Source organism: Lactuca saligna, chromosome 5 (assembly GCF_052625555.1).
Source record: "Lactuca saligna cultivar CGN05327 chromosome 5, ASM5262555v1, whole genome shotgun sequence".
Classification (NCBI taxonomy): Eukaryota; Viridiplantae; Streptophyta; class Magnoliopsida; order Asterales; family Asteraceae; genus Lactuca; species Lactuca saligna.
Window position 1 is genome coordinate 62,782,690 of NC_136421.1, and position 21,110 is coordinate 62,803,799.

Genomic DNA, 21,110 nt, shown 5'->3' on the forward strand with positions numbered 1-21,110 from the left:
CCTTGGACAGTTACAAACAGGTGTGTGTTAGAGATCGTGTTTCTCTTGGATGGGGCGAATAGAACTATCGCCGGTTGCCTAGAGGTGGAATTGAGCAATCTCAGTAGGACCGGTTCATGTTGTTGATGCAAAGTGTTCACCTCAATTCTAGTTCGGACAGATTAGGGTATCTATTTGACGCTTCAAACATTTTCTCAGTTGCTTTGGCTTGTGCTTTAATCGACAACAGATACCTTTCTGTGGACGGCATGGAAACTAGATGGAATAACTGGGTTCCATTAAACTAAATGTTTTTATCTAGAGATTGTCCCTTCATAGCATTCCTACATGGGAGAGGTTGTCTTACAGAGGTATTGAGGTAGATACCATTTTATGCCCCATTTGTCATAATGGATTGGAAACTATTGAACATCTTTTCATTGGATGTAGCAACTTGTGTGATATTTGGACCTGTATTGCTATTTGGTGGGACGTTCATCTCCCGAACCAAATTTCTGTTCTGATTCTACTTTCATGGGTGGACCATATTCCTCTACGAGGAGGACAACGGAAGGTATTTGACGCCGTGGTTTTGATTTCTTTTTGGTGTCTTTGGAATTATTGAAATTCCTTACTGTTTGGTCCAACCTTACCTCGGAAATCTCTTACTTTTTATAATGTCATAAATAGATGGTACTTTTGGATTTCTAATAGGTGTAATAAAGCTAAGATTGCTTGGACTGCATGGCTTCATAATCCAGCCTTAGCTTCCACTCATTTGTAATATTTCTTTTCTAGCTCCTTGCTAGTTTTTAATAATACCCCCGTCGTTCAAAAAAAAAAAATAACAAGTTTATTTTTTAGTTTATAACAAAAACAAACCATCAAGGATCCATTTATAGAGGTTAGAATGAAATAAAAACAACCAAAGAGTTTTTAGAATGTCAACCTTTGAAGCCTTTGAACCCACTTGGTTTTAGGGTGTTGATGAAGATAGTAAAAATCAAAGAATATGATTTCTCCATTTTTATCCACCATCAAGAGTAAGGCACTTGGAATGCTATTTCCTTCTTGTATTCTTAAGTTTCTTAAGCCTTTAAGTGTTTAACTCAAATAAGCACTAAATGATACAACTCAAGAAGGCTTCTAAATCACCAAACTAACTTCAAAAGAGAGAGAGGAGGAGAGAAAGAGAATTTCCGACCATCTCTTTAAGAGAGGTATTGAGACAGAAAAACTAGCCAAAAATCATGCAAGATACATCCTTTATATACTCTGTGCGAAGTAAAGCCTAACTATTGAAATACTCTAAAGTATTTCTAGCCTTTAGAAGCATGGAGAGACAAAGCATGGAGGTTGACAAGCAATCTCCATTATTTTATACATATTTCAGCCATACCTCTCAAAAAAGGATGGATTCTTTAATTTTTATAAGCTCCAAGTTTATTAAATATAAACTTTGTCTTTAGGAAAAAGACAAAAAGAATCCAACTAGTCTAAAAGGTTGTGCATGACTTATTAATTCATACCATATGAAATAATAACTAGTTATACTCTCTTATAATTATTATTTTCACAAAACAATAATTATTACCTAATTAAATTACAAGAATTGATATTATTTATTAATAATCATATTAATAATAAATATACAAAATGTGCCAACTTAATAAAGGTGTGACCCTATATGATCATATATTATTAGCAATGTCACTCCATAATGATTATTGGGCATATAGATTCAATAATCTTCTACTTGCACAAGGTTCACTACAGACTGGCATAGACAGTAGTTGGCGTCTAGTAATGGGCTACTGCATCTAACAACATATGAAGGGTGTCATCTCATCAACAACCAATTCTAGGAGCTCTAAGCTACAATTGTTACTAAAGGTGTGGTATCAATTATTCATTTGTCTCAGACATCATTTTGAACATGAGATGCAGATCGTGATCAATCTCATTTAGGTGTTGTTTGTTTTTTCGAACCGAAAATTCTTGAAGCATGCGGACCACCTCTACAATCCTCTGTAGCAGAAGAGGTGGAACAAACGGCTGTAGCCCATAATAAGAAGCATGTTTGTTTTTTAACATCTGCAAACAGCTACCGTAAACTAAAAATTAAATAAACTAATTTTATAAACTGAAACTAGTTTTCAACACCGAAATTTAAATAATTCTAATCTTAAAACATTGAAAGAGTAATAAAAAGAACATGTAAAAAAACAAAAATATAAAACTTAAAAAAAAACTTACAAAAATATAAAAGAAGCTAACAACTTTATTCTAGAAAAAAAACTAATTTTAAAAAACATAAAAGAGAAAAAAAAATAAAAAATAAATAAGAAAGAATTGCAAATGATGTCTACAAAGTTTGTAAAAAATTATACATGTTAAAAATATGAAATTAAACTGAAAAATATTATTAACAGAAATAGTAAAAAAATTAAAAAAAATTAATGTTTTTTTTTTTTTTTTTTTTTTTTTTTTTTTTTTTAAAATCAAGTTCCAAAAATTTGTGGAAACTATAATAAGAAATTGTATAAAATTCGTAAATAAAAGTTTAAAAAATCTAAGTTTTTTAGAAAAATAAAAGTTAAAAAAAAAAGCTATACCAAAATTCTAAAAAAAACAATTCAAAAAAATGAAAGCTGAAGAGGTTTGAAGAGGTAAGTCAAGTATTGCGCCACTCAGCACACGTACGTACAAAGGTTTTGCAGTATGAAATCTTCTAAAAAACAAATTGCTGCGAGAGGGAAAGTGTTGCGCGTGTGCTGCGCCATGCAGCAGAAAGTGGTTTGAAGAGTTTTTTTAAAAAAAAACAAACAACACCTTAGTGTTCAAACTTTAAGTAAGGCCTTAGATGTCCAACTCTCAACGAATAAAGGGAGAAATCTCATCTTGACTACATACGCCCATCAATGTAGTTCATGTCATACCCAATGATGGCCCTTATGACTGCCTTTTATAGATGAACGTTAAACCGTGTCAAAGCACAACAATTCTTACACTTCAAGTCCCAAATATGTATCTCATGTTTAAGAATACAAAGATACACATTTGATCAAAACATCATTCTTGACTACGATCCATAATAGAGCTGGCAGAAAGCGAGCCGAACCCGACCCAAAATTAGCGGGATGGGTTTAAATTTTCAACCCGTTTAAGTTATACGTGTCAACCCATCTAACTCATTTAATTAAATAGGTTGGGTTGGGAAAAAATTGTCGACCTATTTTCAACCCGCCAACCTATTTAAGTATTATATATATATATATATATATATATATATATATATATATATACATACATATATATATATAATAATAATAATAATAATAATAATAATAATAATAATATGTTTAATCGTATTTCTATAACCCTATTAATTTATTAAAGGTCTTAGTTTCTATGGAGCCTTTTTAGTTTTTAGACACGGACAAATCAGTGAATGAATCCCATACGCAAACCTAAATTAGAGTCGGAAAAAGGTTAGAATACATTTTTTAATTATTATGTATTAATTAGAAGCTTACGGCTTTACACATTAGGTTTCTTAATATCCTTTAGTTGCTTCATCTTTTTGACGTTTCAATTTTGGCGTTTGGATTTCACAGCTCCTCGATGTGCTCCTCAATACAATCTTCATTGGAACACTATACGACCAGTAATAGTATAATACAACTTGATTATATGCAAAGAAGCAAGAAGCAAACTTCAAATTTCACTTCATATTCCTTCTCTAATTCTCTCTGGCAGCAGTTTACCTCCGATTCCATGGAGAATTTGACATCTGAAAACGAAAACAAAAGTAAGATATTTCTATTCAAGTTCTTCCATTAAGATGTTTTCTAGTTAATTTTATTTATGTTAAGTGTTAGATTAACACTTTCTTTTTTCAGTGACGAATATTGTTGAAATATCGGAAGAAGATGTCCATGGGGTGCGGTCTCTTACACCTCCAACAGGGGACAATGAGAAGAATCCAAATCCCATCAAGCAATTAAAGCCACAAAAAACTGGTGTGGATGTCAAACGTCACAAAAAACTTAAATTAAAGGTTTGGAATGATTTTGAAGTTCTGGATACTGATGAAAATGGTGAATTGCATTGTAAATGTAAAAAGTGTGGTCAAGTTTATAATGCTGAAACTAGAATGGGTACTGGAAATTTAAAACGCCATCTTAGGAGTTGTAAACCAAGTCGTTTTAAGGATATTGGGCAAATGGTTTTGGATATTGGTAGTTGTTACGGTGCAAAGTCACTCTTGGATGTAATGTTTTAGGCTTACTCTCTTTTATGTGTAAATGGGTTGAGTCTTTCCTATAAATAGGAAGTGAGTGACTCCCATTATGTAAGGAATCATTTGGAGTGTTTGACTAGAGAGAGAATTTGTATACAAACCCATTTGTATAATCTTTCTAGATCTAATAAGAGCTTACAAATATTTATTTACTCCTTGTGTTCTTGAATTTGTATGATGAATCACTAGATCTTTCTAATTCCGCACATGCCATCATAAACAACTCCACATCAATTGGTATCAGAGCGGGTGTTCTTGATTTCATCAAGAATTGATCCTTGATGGCTATTTTGATTTGGTGATTCTTATTGTTCATTGATCTTCGTGTTTAGAGAGTGTTTTTGTGTTCTAGAAGTCGAATTTTTCTTTGATTTGATCCATAATTCGACTTTCTCTCTCTAGAATACTTGTTTGTATCACTTTATCTCTCTAGAAAACCCATTCATAATCACTTTCTCTCTCTAGAAAATTTCAAGTTCTTGTAATCATGATGGAAATGGTGTACTTGGAGTATGATTCTTTGATTGTGATCATTAAAGATGTCAAATACAAGGTCAACTTACAACAATTTATTGGATTAATATTCAAAAGCGGGATGATTTCATGGGATACTTTGATTTCTTATGGAGGTTTGAAGAATGATCATGGAGGATTAATTTTTCAACCGCTTTCAAAGATTGAATGCTTGACTAAAGCTTACAATAACTTGATGATTGAGAGAGATATGAAGAAAGGAAATGAAAAAGAAGTGTTTGATAAGTATTTCATTTCTCTTATTGAAAACCCGAATGATCTTCTTGCTCTTAAGTTTGTTGAAGATGTTCTTGATGTTCTTGATGTTCAAGAAGAAGGAGTTCAAGTTGATTCTCAAGATGAAAAGGTTTTTTGCTCAATTGGAGTTCAAACCGATGATATTTTGTGTTCTTGTGATTCGTTTGAAGGAATGATTCCTTATCGGAAGCCGGTGATCCAAGAAAATCACAAGTATCAAACTCCAAAAGATTTGATTCAAACTCAAAATGTTCATGTTGTTGAAAGTGGGTTTGTTCATGAAGTCAAGTCTTTAAGATGCAAAAAGATGAGAAAGAAAAAGAAGAAGAAGATGAATCGGAAGAATAAGCGGATTTACTCACAAAAATCGTCATATGTTGTGAAGCCAAAATTCGTGAAGCAAATTTGGGTTCCAAAGAAACAATTTCCAAGTGTTGAATTGAATTTGAAGTTAAAACCTAAAAGTGTTGGTGGTTCTTTTGAAGATGTTATTGGATCGACGAAGAACATGAAGAACGAGTTGTACATCTTGCATGGTGGGTGGTACAATGTTCGATTTGGAGATTTCCTCATTCCGACAAAAGAACCAAGATCTTCTAAATTTGATTCGTTCATTACTAATGGATCTCGATTCGTCAAAAAGGTATCTCAAATTCTCAAATGGATTCCAAAACGTCCATGATTTCGATTCGTATCTTACGTTTTTCATTTTAGATCAATTTGCTTCATTTGATCAAATCCGTTTCAACCCCTTTGTTTGATCCAATTAATTTTTTTTGATCAAGCCCAACACAAATAATCGTTACTATTCATAGTTCATGATTAAGCCCATAATCCATTTTAATCCAAAAAAATTCTCGATCTGTTGCTGTTTATAGCTTCAATTACTAAGTCCAAAAGAAAGTAAATCATTTGAAATCCTTTGAAAAGCCCAATTGATCTTGATCCATTGCTTTTACTGTTCGTTCGATCCAAGATTGAGTCCAGTTGATCCGATATCTTAAATCGAAAAGCCGATGTATACTTGAATCTGTTTTCAATCGACGTATATGATGTTAGTCAGTCAACTTGTACATCAGCCTTGTCTGGTTGTACAATTTTATATTGTCTTCATCGGTTCTTTATCTGAGAATTGATTTCTTTGAGTCGTTGTTGGTGAATCGATCCCATTTGATTAATAGATTCATGAAAAATCGACATTGAAGTTTTCGACTAATAGATGCTTGGAGTCGAAATCGAATCTGATATTGTTTCCAGTTCGTATCTGGAAAGAAATCAATTTGAGTTGAAGTCGCAATCGATTTTGGTTAATCAGATTAGACGGTTTGATTTCGATGGTTTGTGAAATTGAACGTCTTGAGGTCGATTGTTGATTATTGGCATTCTTATTAGACTGATATAACGATAATATCAATTGGAATAGAAATATGATTTAAGACTGATTGAAGTTTAGACTGATGTTGTTATACATAGTTTGATTTGTTCTTGAAGTCGAGTTAATCTGATTTCGAAAGTTGACTGGAACAAAAGGGAATGTTTGATTTTTGAAAAGCGAAAGCCTGGAGGCTGGATTCGCTAATGGAAATCGACGTTGTTCTTGATGTTCAATTAAGAGTCAAATGAAAAAGTCAAAATCAGATTTTTCATAGTCGATTCAATGGATTGAAAGGCAAAATTGTTTGAGAGAAGATCAAAAATCGAAGTCAAAAGTGTGTGATTGGAATCGATTTTGGAGTCAAATTGAAACTGATTGTGTTATGATAGAAGAAAATAGTAGCATTGAGAAGATAATTTCGATTTTGATTGAGAATCAAAGCAATCGTCTGTAAATTTCTTGGACTTGAGCTTAGTGTTGTTGATTATTTCTGGAATCAAAATGTACAATCGACGGCTTAAGGTCAATGCTTGTAATCTGATTTCGAAGATTGATGACTTTTGAGATCCGAACTCAGATTTGGAATCGAAGACAATCGATGCGTTGGAATTGATAATAGAAGATTCGAAGGGGTGTTTGATTTTGGGATTTCGAAGATTAAATATTTGGAGTGTATGTTCGTTAGTTTGGAAATCGATGTTTGAAGGAGATGAATTGGGAACGAGATTTTAAGGAGTCGGTTTCTAGTTGATTTTACGAAGGGTTCAAGTATGTTTGATGATTTGGGGTAAACTGTAAGAAACGAACATTTGGAAAGCTGATTTTGATCATAAACATACGAAGGGTATTTGGAAAGCTGATAAGGATCTTGTATGATAATGAACTGAAAGTAGATAATTTGGATTTTGAATGAAAAATCGAAGGGTCCCTGTGTTTTGGTGTTGATGAAATTTTCGAAGGGTTGGTGAATTTATGAAGGGTGTTTGGTTTGGGGTGAATATTGAGAAAAACGAAGGGTTCCTGAAAAAAAAAAAAAAAAAAAAAAACTCTTCGTATGTTTAAGTCTTCGTGCTTCGAAAGAATGGAGCAAAACACAAAGTTTCAAAAATAGCCCCTGAACCTTCAAATTGTTGTCACTTCGAAAATAACACAAGTCTTCGAAAGAATGGGCATGCTTCGTACGTTTTGGAGCAAAAGAGCAGAATTTCGAAGATGGTACCTGAAACTTCGAATTTTGTGCAGTTTTCACCCAAATTTGAAAAAGGACTATATTTTGCTGAAAATTGAAGATTGTGCATTTCTGGTCCCTGCAGTTTGTGCAAATTGACGCTTTCTACCCAGATTTGAAAAAGGGGGAGATTTTTGCATATTTGGCTGTTTTGGACGCAACGGATCCCTGCAAGTTTCAGAAAATGACAATTTCTACCTGGATTTTGAAAAATCTTGCAACTTTCACCCAAAAAGTCAAAAATTTTCATAAACTGAAAATTTTTTGTGGCTTTTTCGTGATTGTTTTTCCGTGCAAGATTTTTGGTGATTCATTTTTGGTACACATCAAGGGGGAGTATTGTGAAGATTATTCCTCGGGCGCTTCTCATCCTTAGTGGGTTTTATAATCATTTTTTGATTATAAAAAGGGGGAGAATGATGGGTATTCGAAGCTTCTCGGGTTTGTCGAATATTCATTTGCGGATTTGAAGATCGGTGTTACTTCGAGGGGGAGTTTGGTCTTGATCGCACTAGCTCGTTGGAGATTAAAGCCGGACATCCAATCCTAACTTTGAGGGGGAGAATGTTAGGGTGCAAAGTCACTCTTGGATGTAATGTTTTAGGTTTACTCTCTTGTATGTGTAAATGGGTTAAATCTTTCCTATAAATAGGAAGTGAGTGACTCCCATTATGTAAGGAATCATTTGGAGTGTTTGACTAGAGAGAGAATTTGTATACAAACCCATTTGTATAATCTTTCTAGATCTAATAAGAGCTTACAAAGATTTATTTACTCCTTGTGTTCTTGAATTTGTATGATGAATCACTAGATCTTTCTAATTCCGCACATGCCATCATAAACAACTCCACATCAGTAGCAATGGTGGTTCAATAACTACCAGGGTCCTTGAGTTTAATCATGATACCTTCCGTGAGATGTTAGTCGCTACCATAGTAAGGCATGACCTGCCATTTAAATTTGTTGAATACGAAGGTATTAGGAAAAGTTTTACTTATCTAAATCCTGAAGTTAAAATGGTTGCAAGGAATACAATAAAAGCCGAAATTCTTGATATATATAAAATGGAAAAGATGAAAATGAAAAAGGCTTTAAGTTGTATCCCAGGTAGGATTTGTTTGACATCAGATTGCTCGTCATCTATAACCACTGATGGTTATCTTTCTTTAACCGCCCATTTCATTGATAGTTCTTGGAATTTACGGAAAATGATTTTAAATTTTAGTTTTTTACGTTTGCCACACACCGGTCTTGCTATGAGTGATCATGTATTTGGTCTTTTGAAGGATCGGGGACTTCAAAAAAAAGTTTTTTCCATTACTTTAGATAATGCTTCTGCTAATGATGCGATGGTTAACTATTTAAAGACTGAATTTGATTTAGTTTGTGAAGGTGCTTATTTTCATGTTAGGTGTTGTGCACATATCATGAACCTCATTATGCAGGATGGCTTAAAAGAGGTTGGAGATGCTGTCACTAAAGTTAGAGAGAGTGTTAAGTACTGTAAAGGTTCTCAATCTAGGAAGAAAAACTTTTTAAAGAGTGTTGCACATGTGGAGCTACAATCTGTGAGGGGTTTAAGGCAAGATGATCCAACACGATGAAACTCAACTTACATGATGTTAGATTCTGTTTTATATTATAAAAAAACTTTTATTCACTTGCAAAAAAACGGATGCTAGTTACTTGCATTGCCCAACAACCAAGGAATGGGGAATAGTTAAACGGATTTTTAAGTTCTTATAAGTCTTCTATGAGGTCACTTGTGCATTTTTTGGTTCTAAGTATCCTACCACCAATCTTTATTTTGCAAATTTTTTGACGGTTAGAGTGTTGTTACATAAAGAAAAGGAAAGCCATGATAATTTTATGCAAAAAATGGCTAGTAGGATGTATGCCCAATTTGAGAAATATTAGGGTGGGTTTAGCACCATTATGGTTGTTGCTGCTATTTTGGATCCTCGATATAAGTTTCAAATTTTTGAATGGGGTTATGAGAAAGATTACGAGGAGACATACAAATCTGAATTGACAATAATAAAGCAGAAACTAATTTTATTATTCAATGAGTATTTGGATGAGTCAAAGTTGAATAACTCTAAAGATGGTCTGCCTGCATGTGGTTCGTTGAACTCCCAAGAATGAAGAAGGACCTCAACATGTACTAGAATCTTCTCTTTTAATGGTATGTATATTTTCTTTAAATATGTCTTAATATGTGTATATTGCTGCATTTTTGCTTCACTAAAATCTGATGCGTTTTTTTTATAAGTTTATTGTTGAATTTTTGTTTTATTTTTTGGGTTTATTGTTGTGTTTTTCAAGTATGTACCTGCGTTTTCTGTTGATTTTTACAGGTATATGGTTGTGTTTTTTACATGAATATAACTGTATTTTTCTGCTACTTTTTTTGTATAGTTGTATTTTTTGGTTGATGTTTTTAATGTCCATAACTACGTTTTTTTTGTTAAATTATAGGATTTCGATAACTTATCAACTAAGGTGAATTCTCAAGCTGTCAAATCTGAACTTGAATGTTATTTAGAGGAGAAGCTCATGCCTTGTGTGGATAATTTAAAAATTTTGGACTATTGGAAAACACATGAAGTTCGATATCCAACTCTTGCTAGGATGGCTAGGGACATCTTAGCTATCCCAATCTCAATGGTTGTATCCGAATTGGCTTTCAGCACGGGTAGTAGGGTCCTTGATGTTTATAGAAGTTCTTTAAAGTCTTCTAATGTTGAAGCTATTATATTTCTAAGAGATTGGGTCTATGGAGAAGGTATATTCCAACTTTTATTTATAAATTTTACATTATTATATAAAACTATGTGTTACTTCAACTGATAAGCTAAATTTATTTTAATTATTTCTATAGTAAAAATGGAAGCACAACTTGAGGAGCTATGTGGAGCCACCATGACGGAAAAGATAGATGATGAAGATGAAATTCATGATGGGAATGAAAGTGGAGTTGGTGAAAACGGAAATCGAGTTACCTTGATATTAAACATTTATAATGTTTTTTTGATAAACTTATTTGTATTTTTGAATTGTGATCGTACTTTTATCTTACTCTGAATATTTATTTGGATTTTAAACTAATTTAATTAGGTGTAATTTTTTGTTTACATTTTTAGTTTTAAATAGGTAACCTGGGTTCAACCTATTTATTTAATAAGTTGGGTTGGAAAAAACATAAATAGGTCAACCCGATGACAACCCATTAACCCAATAGGTTGGGCTGGTTGAAAATTTCAACCTATTTAATTAAATAGGTTGGGTTGGGTTGAAATTTTTGACCCAATTAATAAATGGGTTGAACCCGAACCCAACCCAGGTCGACCCATTGCTACCCTTAATCCATAATGCTATTTTGATGTAGATCAATTCCAATACTTATTCTCCTAATCAAGTACATACGAAGTTGGTAGCAACTCTTGTTATTCTCATCTCCATGAGAATCCACCAATCCACTCATATTAATCTTACCTCATAGATGTTCCCACAACTATAAATGACTATGGACATTTAGATTAACCTAGTTATTCAAGAATTTAAACATGCTAATATAGAACACAACAATTATTCAATGAAAGATACATATCCAATATATAAATTCATTACAATATATGTTGCTTGTATTGTTCCAATATCTAAAAGCTAAATTTTAATCAAATATATCTACTTATATTTGATGGTTTTTAGGTAAAACAAATAAACTAGAAAACAATTCCTAAGTTCACATGCAACATACTTTGGATCTATGCTTAAACTATTGAACATATAACTTTGAATTGCAAAATAAGAACCCTAAGGAGAGAGGCTATTTTTGAAAATAACAAATTAGGGTTTAGAGTTACATACCTTTCAATTGTTATTTCAAATAATTGGTAATCCTTTTGATCTTGATCTTCTTGGAATCCTAGCACTATAATTGTAATGCCTCTAATGGAATCACACCCACGAGCTAGCAAGAAGGAAACTTGTGAGGAGAGAGGTTAGGGTATGCAATTTCAGCCTAGGGTTTCTTCAAAAGAAGGAGTGCCAATTTTGGGAGCCAGGAGGCTGCTTATATAGCTGAGGTATCTAGGGTTTAAGGAAAACCCTAATGTTCCTTTGCTTAGGGCCTAAGCTTATCCAAAAGCCTTATCTAAGCCCCTCGGACGAATCCATTAGGGTTTCCCCTATAGATTTCGTCCACCCCCTTCCAAGGAGGTTCTGGAACCTTCCACTCAATTATTTGATAATTGCAAACTAGTCTCTGCACTTTATAATTAATACAATTAACCCCAAAATCAATTCTAATTAATTTCTGGCTAACTATTAATTAAACATTATGATTTTTAATTAATATATTAACCTTTTAACATATTAATAAATCATTTATATTAATTTATTAATCTTATAATAAATCAACATCTCTCCTTTCATAATTTCCTTGTCCAGTTGCTAGGTTTGAGGGCAACCCAAAAGGATTGTGTTGCTATCAATTCAAGTACATACCAATTATATTTATGGGCTTAGACACCTAATCCAACAATATCAACAAGGCCCTATATCACCAATTTGACTTTCATGCATTAGCTAATGAAGTATCTTTGTTAAGTAGATTTGACCAACTTGATTTGTATAACTTTGTGAATACAAACATTTTCAGTTATATATATATATATATATATATATATATATATATATATATATATATATATATATATAAAGAAAACTAATGAGAATGATTAGATGCTTAAATATGACTTAGATACCCATACTTTCGTAATGGGATTACTTATAGTCATAATGAGCTATACATTAAGCCTCTTTATGTGTGGTTCTCCAAACCACAATGTATTCTAACTCTGATGTGTAATTATAATTAAAGTCTACATGGAAGCACTATCCATGTAACTTTCTTTTCATTTATAACGAGGACATGCCCAATTGAGAAACATCTCAATTTATTTGCAAGTTTAGCATATGTGAAACAACTTAAACATATCTTCCTTTCAAATACGCCATAGATGAGGAATATTCCTCTAGTTCTCGCAAGCACTTTAGAATGTTCCAATAAGTTAATAGGTTTTGAGCAAAACAACAATCATATGATGCACATGCAAACCCTAAAGCTTTGGATCTAGGTTTTTCTAATTGTACATGCAATAACCATCCAAATCTTGTAAACCCTAAATCTAGCATACAAAATCGAATACTATGACTAAAACCAAGTTAGAAAAATACCTTTCAATTGTAGCTTGATAACCTTGAACCTTTAAAAACTTAGAACCTCAAATGTGATGCCTCTAATAGATCACAAACACCAAAAGCATTTGGAGAATATTAGAGACGGAGGCGGAAGGCTAATTTCAGCTCTAGAGATCTTTACGGCTCAATGTAGCTGAAAATCAGATGCCAAGGGGGTTTCAGTCAAATACCTAATCTGGTTGCTTAGGCCATAAGCAGCCCAAAGGAATCTTCTAGAATACCTAGCCTTGGAAGAAATCCTTATGGGCTTCCATAAGATTTCATCCACCTCTTATCCAAGAGATCCTCAGCTCATTTTGCAATTATCTTATAATTACAATATCGGTCCCCTTAATTCAATTAACCTCTTTTGAACACAAAATTAATTCTAAATTAATTATTAACCAATATTAATTAAATAATATGATTTCTCTTTTAATATATTATTCACATAATATATTAATAAATCACATTTATCCTTTTTCTCCATTATTCACCCAGTCAAGTTGCTTTGGTGAAGGTGACCCAAAAGGACCATGCTACAATCGGGTCAAGTACATACCAAATATAATTATGGGCTTAGACACCTTATCCAACAGTCTCCCTCTTGGAAAGGTCTAATAACTATAAATGAAAATATGACTTCGAAATCCGATTAGCAATCGTAGCTCTCAAAATCCGATGTCGAAGTCTGACACGTCCTTTAAATAAGGGGTCGTATAGTCCTCCGTTCTCAAGATATCGTGTGGACAATTACATGGAACATAGTCATACTCTGATTTATATGGTATAGAACTTAATTGAACACATCAATTCAGTCCTGACCGGGCCCGACACATAAGTCAAAACATAATCATTAAGGGGCCCAAGATATCGCTTTTAACCTCATAGGATAAAAGGAACAGATAAACTTCGACTTATATGCTTGTACTATTTACTAATCAAATCGTACACAACAAGGTATTTTATAACATCAAGTTACTGATGCGTTTATGCATTATCAATGCACAACCAACTCATAAACAACAACTCTTGTATCTAGGTTTAAAGACTATATGATAGTATCATCTCAGAATCACTCGTGATTAAATTCCATGAAGTGATTCATGTAAGCGCGGGTTTAATCCACTACTCAAATCTTATTTCAGGAGCACTCATGAACGTTATAGCAAACTTTTGCTATGTCTAAATGCTTTAGATAGTTTACAAGCCAATTCTTGATAGTCTTCTTTCATACTTACTTGTAACGTATGATCGACTGTGGATAGTTTAAATAATATTATTACTTAGGAAATCAAAACATGCAAAATGAAACAATAGTAAATAATTAACACAAGACAGTAACATTACTCATAAATAATACTTATTTATTTAATCATCAAATGTTAATTACAATTCATCTATTACAAGTTTCTAAAAGCTATCTAATCACTAAAACTAATATTGTCCTTCAGTCCAATACTCCTAGCATGCAGCAAGTGCTAAACCTGTAACGACCCAATTTTACAAAGAAAATTTTTGATTGTTGAGTTAATCAAAACAAATCTCGTAAACCATAGATTCCCAAACATATGTTTTCAAAATAAAATTCATTACATCATTGTTTTCCTTTTTAAAACATCATAGGGTCCTAAATACATTAAAAAGAGAGAGATAGAGTGTGCGCAACGTCATCACGTCTTGCCCTTGCCCTTGAGCTCAGAAGTACCTGAAACAAATCAACAATCTGTAAGCAAAATGCTTAGTGAGTGTCCCAGAGCATACCACACACATTATCATACACATATCCTGTTAGCTAATAAAGCTATAAACATGTCACAGAAACCATGCAATATGATCCAACAAGAATGCCATGGGCTACCCCCACATGGTCTTTACCTAGTACTGCCATGGGCTACCCCACATGGCCTTACATCCAATGCGATGGGCTACCCCACATGGTCTTTACCTAGGAATGTCATGGGCTACCCCACATGGCCTTATATCCAATGCCACGAGCTCCCCCCGGGGTCTTCCATACCAGCATAATATCACATAACATATCAATTTATTAATGAATAACACACATATAACATGATCACATAATAGGTCGGCCTTGGTGTCGTAGACCCATAGGTATGGTGAGAAGACTCGCCTCTATCCAATGAATACAAATACTGTCCTCCTAAAAATCCGCAACCTCCCGAGCTGAATAATAACAATAATAATATAATCAATGATAAGACCTTAAATTATTCCAGGAAACACCCAACCTTCCAATTCTACCCCCAAACCCAATTACCCTTTCCCTGTAAATAGGCCCCAAAGTCCAACATCCTTAATGGGCCCCTTGGCCCAATAAGGCCCAACCAATAAATCCACGACCCAAACAGATGAAAAGGCCTCTAACTCACAGAATCCAATCAATCCCAACAACCAAATGGGGCCCACAGGACCAAAGGCCCAAAACAGCTTAGGGCCCAACTGAGTTGCGTACGCCCAACGTACCACCCTGGTACGCACAACGTAATGAAGGCTTAGGCACTACGCACTGCGTATAGCCAGTTACGCCTAACGTACAACCATTTTAAGAACTTTTTCCATTAAGAGCTTAATGCTCGAATCTTGCATGTTCAAAAGCTAGATCTAAGTCTAACAAGATGTCCTAAGGCATGAAGTTGGCAACTTTATGCCCTTGCATGTCTCATACACAACCAACTACTCCATTAAGACCTTTCCAAGGTCTTTTACCCATTCATGAGGTCAAATCTCTCATCAAGCTTCCATTGTTATACTTCTAAATAACTAACGGACCTCATATCTACCTCTCATATCGATGGGGAGGCTTAGCTCAACAAAAGAGGTCCAAAGTTCACAAAAGGGACAAACCACCAAAACCCTAGCTAGATCTAAAGATTAGAAAGAAAAGATTCAAGCTTTTTACCTCCAGAAGCTTTGCAAGATGATTTTGGTGCAGGATCTTGAAGCACCCACTTGATCCAAGCTTGCTTGACCACCCCTTCTTCTTGAAATACACACTAAAAAGGCTGCAAATGCACTCTTTAAGACTCAAGAATGATCACCCAAGGTTTACAGGAGTATAAGAACGTTCTATAGCTGGGGAGGCTCTCTAGGGTTTAATCCAAGGGACTTAAAGATGTTTAAATAGGTCTCAAGTCCGGGATTTAGGGTTTTGCATCCATGGCGCGTACGCATTGCGTAACTCAAGGTACGCCCAGCGTACCTTGATTCCTCCGCGACTACAACCGTGCAGTACGCTAAGTGTACACATAAGTACGCCCAACGTACTTAAGGGACCAATTATGCAAAAATTATCATTCCTTAGGGTTTCAAGACACACCAGAATTTTGGATGTTATATAACCCTACTCAGTCCCTTCGTAAGGGGATCTATTGGGTTATCCTATGACGATACCCTCTTCACTACGAGGAGTCCCACTTCTACCCGATGTATAATGAAATGATATTTTCTGTCGATATGCTTGGATCTGCCATGATCCCTCGGTTCCTTGGTTAAGGCAACCGCACCTTCGTTATCACATAAAATCTCCATAGGCTCCTTTATGGTAGGTACAACTCCAAGGTCTTTGATGAAGTTCTTTAGCCATATTGCCTCCTTTTGATGCTTCACTTGCTGCTATGTACTCTGATTCACACGTTGAATCAACTACGGTCTCATGTTTGGAACTTTTCCAAGTCATTGCTCCTCCGTTCAGGGTAGACACCCAGCCCGACTGCGAGCAGAAATTATCCTGGTTGGTTTGAAAACTGGCGTTACTATACCCTCACACTCTCAAATCATCACTCCCACTGTGGATAAGGAACCATTCCCTAGTCCTTCGTAGGTACTTGAGAATGTACTTTATTGTGGTCCAATGTGCCCTACCAGGGTTCCCTTGATATCTTTTGACCATGCTCAAAGCAAAGGCCACATCAGGGTGAGTACACATCATAGCATACATGATTGAGGCAACTACGGAAACATAAGGTACTCGGATCATCTATGCTATCTCGGATCATCTATGCTATCTCGGCTTTGCTCATCCTCACTTCTCAAGAAACTAAACTCTTTGACTTTTCATTGAAACAAAGATTCCATCAGCGAGATGCTTGTTTCAATTCACAGATGGATTTCTCATGCTTACACTCTCTATTAGGGTTCTATTGTGACATCCCCATTTTAACGGCCAGAAAAGACCGATTTTGTTTATGCTTTATAAAAATCAGAGTACTTCTTTTCATAAAAATGTTGCGGAATTTGTTCCCAAAAAATACGATAAATACGTTATCAAAATATTTTCGAAGAAATGTATTTTATTCATTTTAAAACGTTTGGGATGTCATCGTCAATACAAAAACATAAGCATAAACAGAACTTACATTTATTTACGCTAGTCATCTACATCTCTGTAATCTCTCAGTGTAATGTGATTTCATGTCAACACCTGTGATATAAATAAACTGAGTGAGTCAGGTTGGGAAACCTGTTGAGTACATATGGTTTTCATCTCACAATAATATAATTATTATGTTTAAACAATCAAATAATCAACCCAGTTACCCATCCCCATTATCTTCTTAAGCTTAAGGATCTACCCTAAGAATCAGCTATTCCTCGTTCATTCATTCCTAAGGATCATCCTAAGGAATCAGCACAAAGTCCATCATTGCCATGGTTTACACAATGCGAACTAAGTCTATATAGTCGCTAAGGTTTAGGCATCAAGTCTGCCTGAGCACCAAGGTTTAGGCATCAAGTCTGCATGATCACCAGGGTTTAGGCATCAAGTCTGCATGATCACCAGGGTTTAGGCACCAAGTATGCATGATCACCAGGGTTTAGAGTACACCGGGTGACCACATACAGGTTGCGAGCCTGCTAGTGTTCCACTGGACTGTCTAGAATAGTCCGTAGTTGTCATCCATACTCTTCTGAATGACGGGGCCATCATTTGGGAAAAAGGCTTCTCACATCGTCCACCTCTTACCCTGACCTCGTGGTCTATAACACCTCTCAACTCATCATTCAAATCATATTCCATCTATTATATCTACCCATGTTTACCCCAACATTATCGTAGATATAAAATACATATACAGTTTTAATCATTTAAAACATGTATAAAATCGGTCATTTAGCATAGACAACAAGTACTAAGATAATATGCACACATAGCACGTAATTTATATAAAATACTTCATATATATGTGTAAGATGAAAGTAACTATGCACTCACTTGAAAAGGTGGTGATTCCGAACTCAGACAGCGTTTCACTTCTTGAAAAATAAATAATTTTCTTCGACGAAACCCAATATTATTACCACTAGAGTTTAATCTATTATTCACCGAGACTAATTAATAGTCTAGCTATTATTACTATTATATAACCATTAAATAATACTTATATAACCCATAATAATATCCCAATTACTTATTATATGTTCTTAATAACGTTAATATAATTAAATAAAAACTATATTAAAATAGCGTAGGCGTAGCTCACTTACAGCGGGTTTTATAGAAAAACACGCTTTGCTTGGTGCAGCATTCCCGTGCGGAAAAGCTCTTCTTCTCGGAGCCGTCGAGCACTCAGGGGCTTCTGCCTCGTGCTAGGGAGGTTCCCTAGGCTTTTCGGGGAGTTTCGGGGCTAGAGAGAGGTTTTAGAGAGAGAGAGAGTAAAGAGAAGAAAGAATGAGAAAGGTGTGAAGAAAATGAGGGTGGGAGAGGTTCTATTTATATGGTGAAAATGGCTGAACTTGGTGCCACATGTCACCATCTAGTGGCAAGACTTGGGGAGAAAGCAATGGCCAAAATTGTGCCACATCACTCATTTTCGCACAGCACACTTCCGACTTCTAAAATCCTTAACTTTCACATACAACCTCCGTTTTTTACGTTCTTTATATTCACGCGTAGGTAAAAAATAATATCTACAAATTTCAATTTGATTCCGTCGGCTAATTCTCGACCGATCTTAAATTTAACAGTACGAGGCGTTTAGACTATTAAATGACCGCGAAGAATTCGTAACTCCTTCATACGGACTCTGTTTTCGTTTGTCTTTTTACTATTAAGTTCCTATTAATGAGATCTTCAACTCTCATTTAAGTCACATAAGCCAAAAACTGCTCGAACTAAAATTTGAGTTTTGGGCCGTGTACTGCTAAGCCGAATCTTAGAAAAATCACAACTATTTCATACGAAGTCAGATTTGGGCGTTGTTTTTATGGATTTTCTTGGTTTAACATATTCTACGAATTTTGTTTAGATCACTAAGGATAAAAAGTCCTCCATTGTAAAATCACTATTTACGCTTCCCGGTGCTGTACCGGTTCCATCGCGAAACTTCGACGGGCCATAACTTCTTCGTTATAACTCGGATTTCGATGCTCTTTATATGTACAGAAACCTATGACATATTATACAACTTGGTTAAGATTATTTATTCTAAATAATATTTTGTTGAAAAGTCATTTTCGACCCCTATTACCTCTAAATTGACTAGCCCGGATCTATGGGCATTACATCTATGCATTGAATAAATCCTCTGGTTGACTCATGTAAACATCTTTAGCCAACTTTCCATTAAGGAAAGTGGTTTTGAAATACATTTTCCATATTTCATAGTCATGAAACGTAACTATTGCTAGCATAACCCTTATAGATTTAATCTTTACTACTGGTGAAAAGGTCTCATCATAGTCAACTCCAGGAGTTTGAGTAAAGCCCTTCGCAACCAATCGCACCTTATACGTGTGTAATTTCCCATCCATGTTGGTCTTCTTCTTGAAGATTCGTTTGCACCTAACCGTCTTACGACATGGTATATTGTCAACTAAGTTTCAAACTTGATTGTCATACATGGAATGAATCTCGCATGTCAATAGCCTCTTTCCATTTTGCAGACTCTAGGCCCGCCTTGGCTTCCTTGTAAGTGTTAAGTTCATCCAAATTTATTAGTGTGTTATCACTAATAAACGTATCACCTTCACTTTTTATATTGAAACCATACAACACAGGTGGAACACTAACTCTACTGGAACGTCTAAGAGGTAAGGACTCGTCAATCGGTTCAACAAGAGTTTCCTCCTTGGGTTGATCGCTAGTGTTAAAGGTTCCTTCACCGCTTGATTCCTTAATCTCTTGAAGATCAATTTTCCTCCCACTATCCTCTTGGTATATGAGTTCTCTCTCTCTCTCTCTCTCTCTCTCTCTCTCTCTCTCTCTCGAAAAACCCTTCTCCACATAACGAATTCAACGCTGTCACTCATTCTATAGAAGAGATATCCAAAGGACTTCTGTGGATAGCCAATGAAAATACACTGCTCACTACGAGGTTTGAGCTTGTTGTAAATCTCTCTTCTTAAGAAAGCCTCACAACCCCAAAACTTGACATGTGACAATGAGGGAGCTTTCCCTGTCCACATCTCGTGAGGTGTTTTGGCAACCTTCTTAGTCAAGACTAGATTAAGGTTATGAGTGGTAGTCTCTAAGGCATACCCCTAGAATGAGATAAATAATGAAGCTCGACTCATCATGGAATGAACCATGTCTAACAAGGTTCGATTGCGCCTCTCAGCCACACTATTCAACTGTGATGTCCTAGGTGGCGTCAATTACGAAACAATTCTGCATTACTTGAGGTAGTCATGGAACTCGATACTAAGATACTCACCACCTTGATTGCATCGGAGCATCTTTATCTTCATGCCTAGCTGATTCTCCACTTCTTGTTTAAACTCTTTGAACTTTTCAAAGGTTTCCGACTTATGCTCGATTAAGTAGATATACCCATATATGCTATAATCATTGGTAAAGTCACATATTAGCGGTCTGCATCCCTTGTGGTGGATCTAAAGGGCCCACATACATCGGTATGTATGAGATCCAATGAACCGTCACCCCTTTCGCAAGTACCAGTGAAGGGTGACTTGGTCATCTTTCCAAGTAAACAAGACTCGAACGTGTCATCGTCCCTAAGGTCGAATGACTCCAACACTCCATCCTTTTAGAGTTGGGTTATGAGGTTCTTGTTGACATGTCCAAGACGACAATGTCACAAGCATGCTTTATCCAAACCATTGGAGGAATCAATATGCAACACATCATTTCCGAGGTTGCCTATGACCATCATAGTTTAATATATTCCATTACAAGGCAATGCTTCAAAATAGAAAGTACGATTAAAAAAAGCATTAATAGAACCATT

General features: G+C 35.1%; 1 protein-coding gene across 1 annotated transcript; it reads left to right on the forward strand.

Annotated features, from left to right (window-relative positions):
- Positions 1–9,591: 9,591 nt before the first annotated feature.
- LOC145045361 (zinc finger BED domain-containing protein DAYSLEEPER-like) lies at positions 9,592–10,779 on the forward strand. Its single transcript, XM_078993701.1, has 5 exons — positions 9,592–9,771; positions 10,014–10,046; positions 10,135–10,441; positions 10,538–10,653; positions 10,774–10,779. Exons 1-5 carry the CDS (start codon positions 9,592–9,594, stop codon positions 10,777–10,779), a joined length of 642 nt encoding a protein of 213 aa, XP_078849827.1.
- Positions 10,780–21,110: the final 10,331 nt, after the last annotated feature.

Coding starts and splice junctions, on each gene's coding strand:
- LOC145045361 (XM_078993701.1), top strand. CDS start 9,592: ATGGTTGTTGCTGCTATTTTGGATCCTCGATATAAGTTTCAAATTTTT. Junction 9,772..10,013: donor ACTCTAAAGATGGTCTGCCT/GCATGTGGTTCG, acceptor TGATTTTTACAG/GTATATGGTTGTGTTTTTTA. Junction 10,047..10,134: donor TTTTTTACATGAATATAACT/GTATTTTTCTGC, acceptor GTTAAATTATAG/GATTTCGATAACTTATCAAC.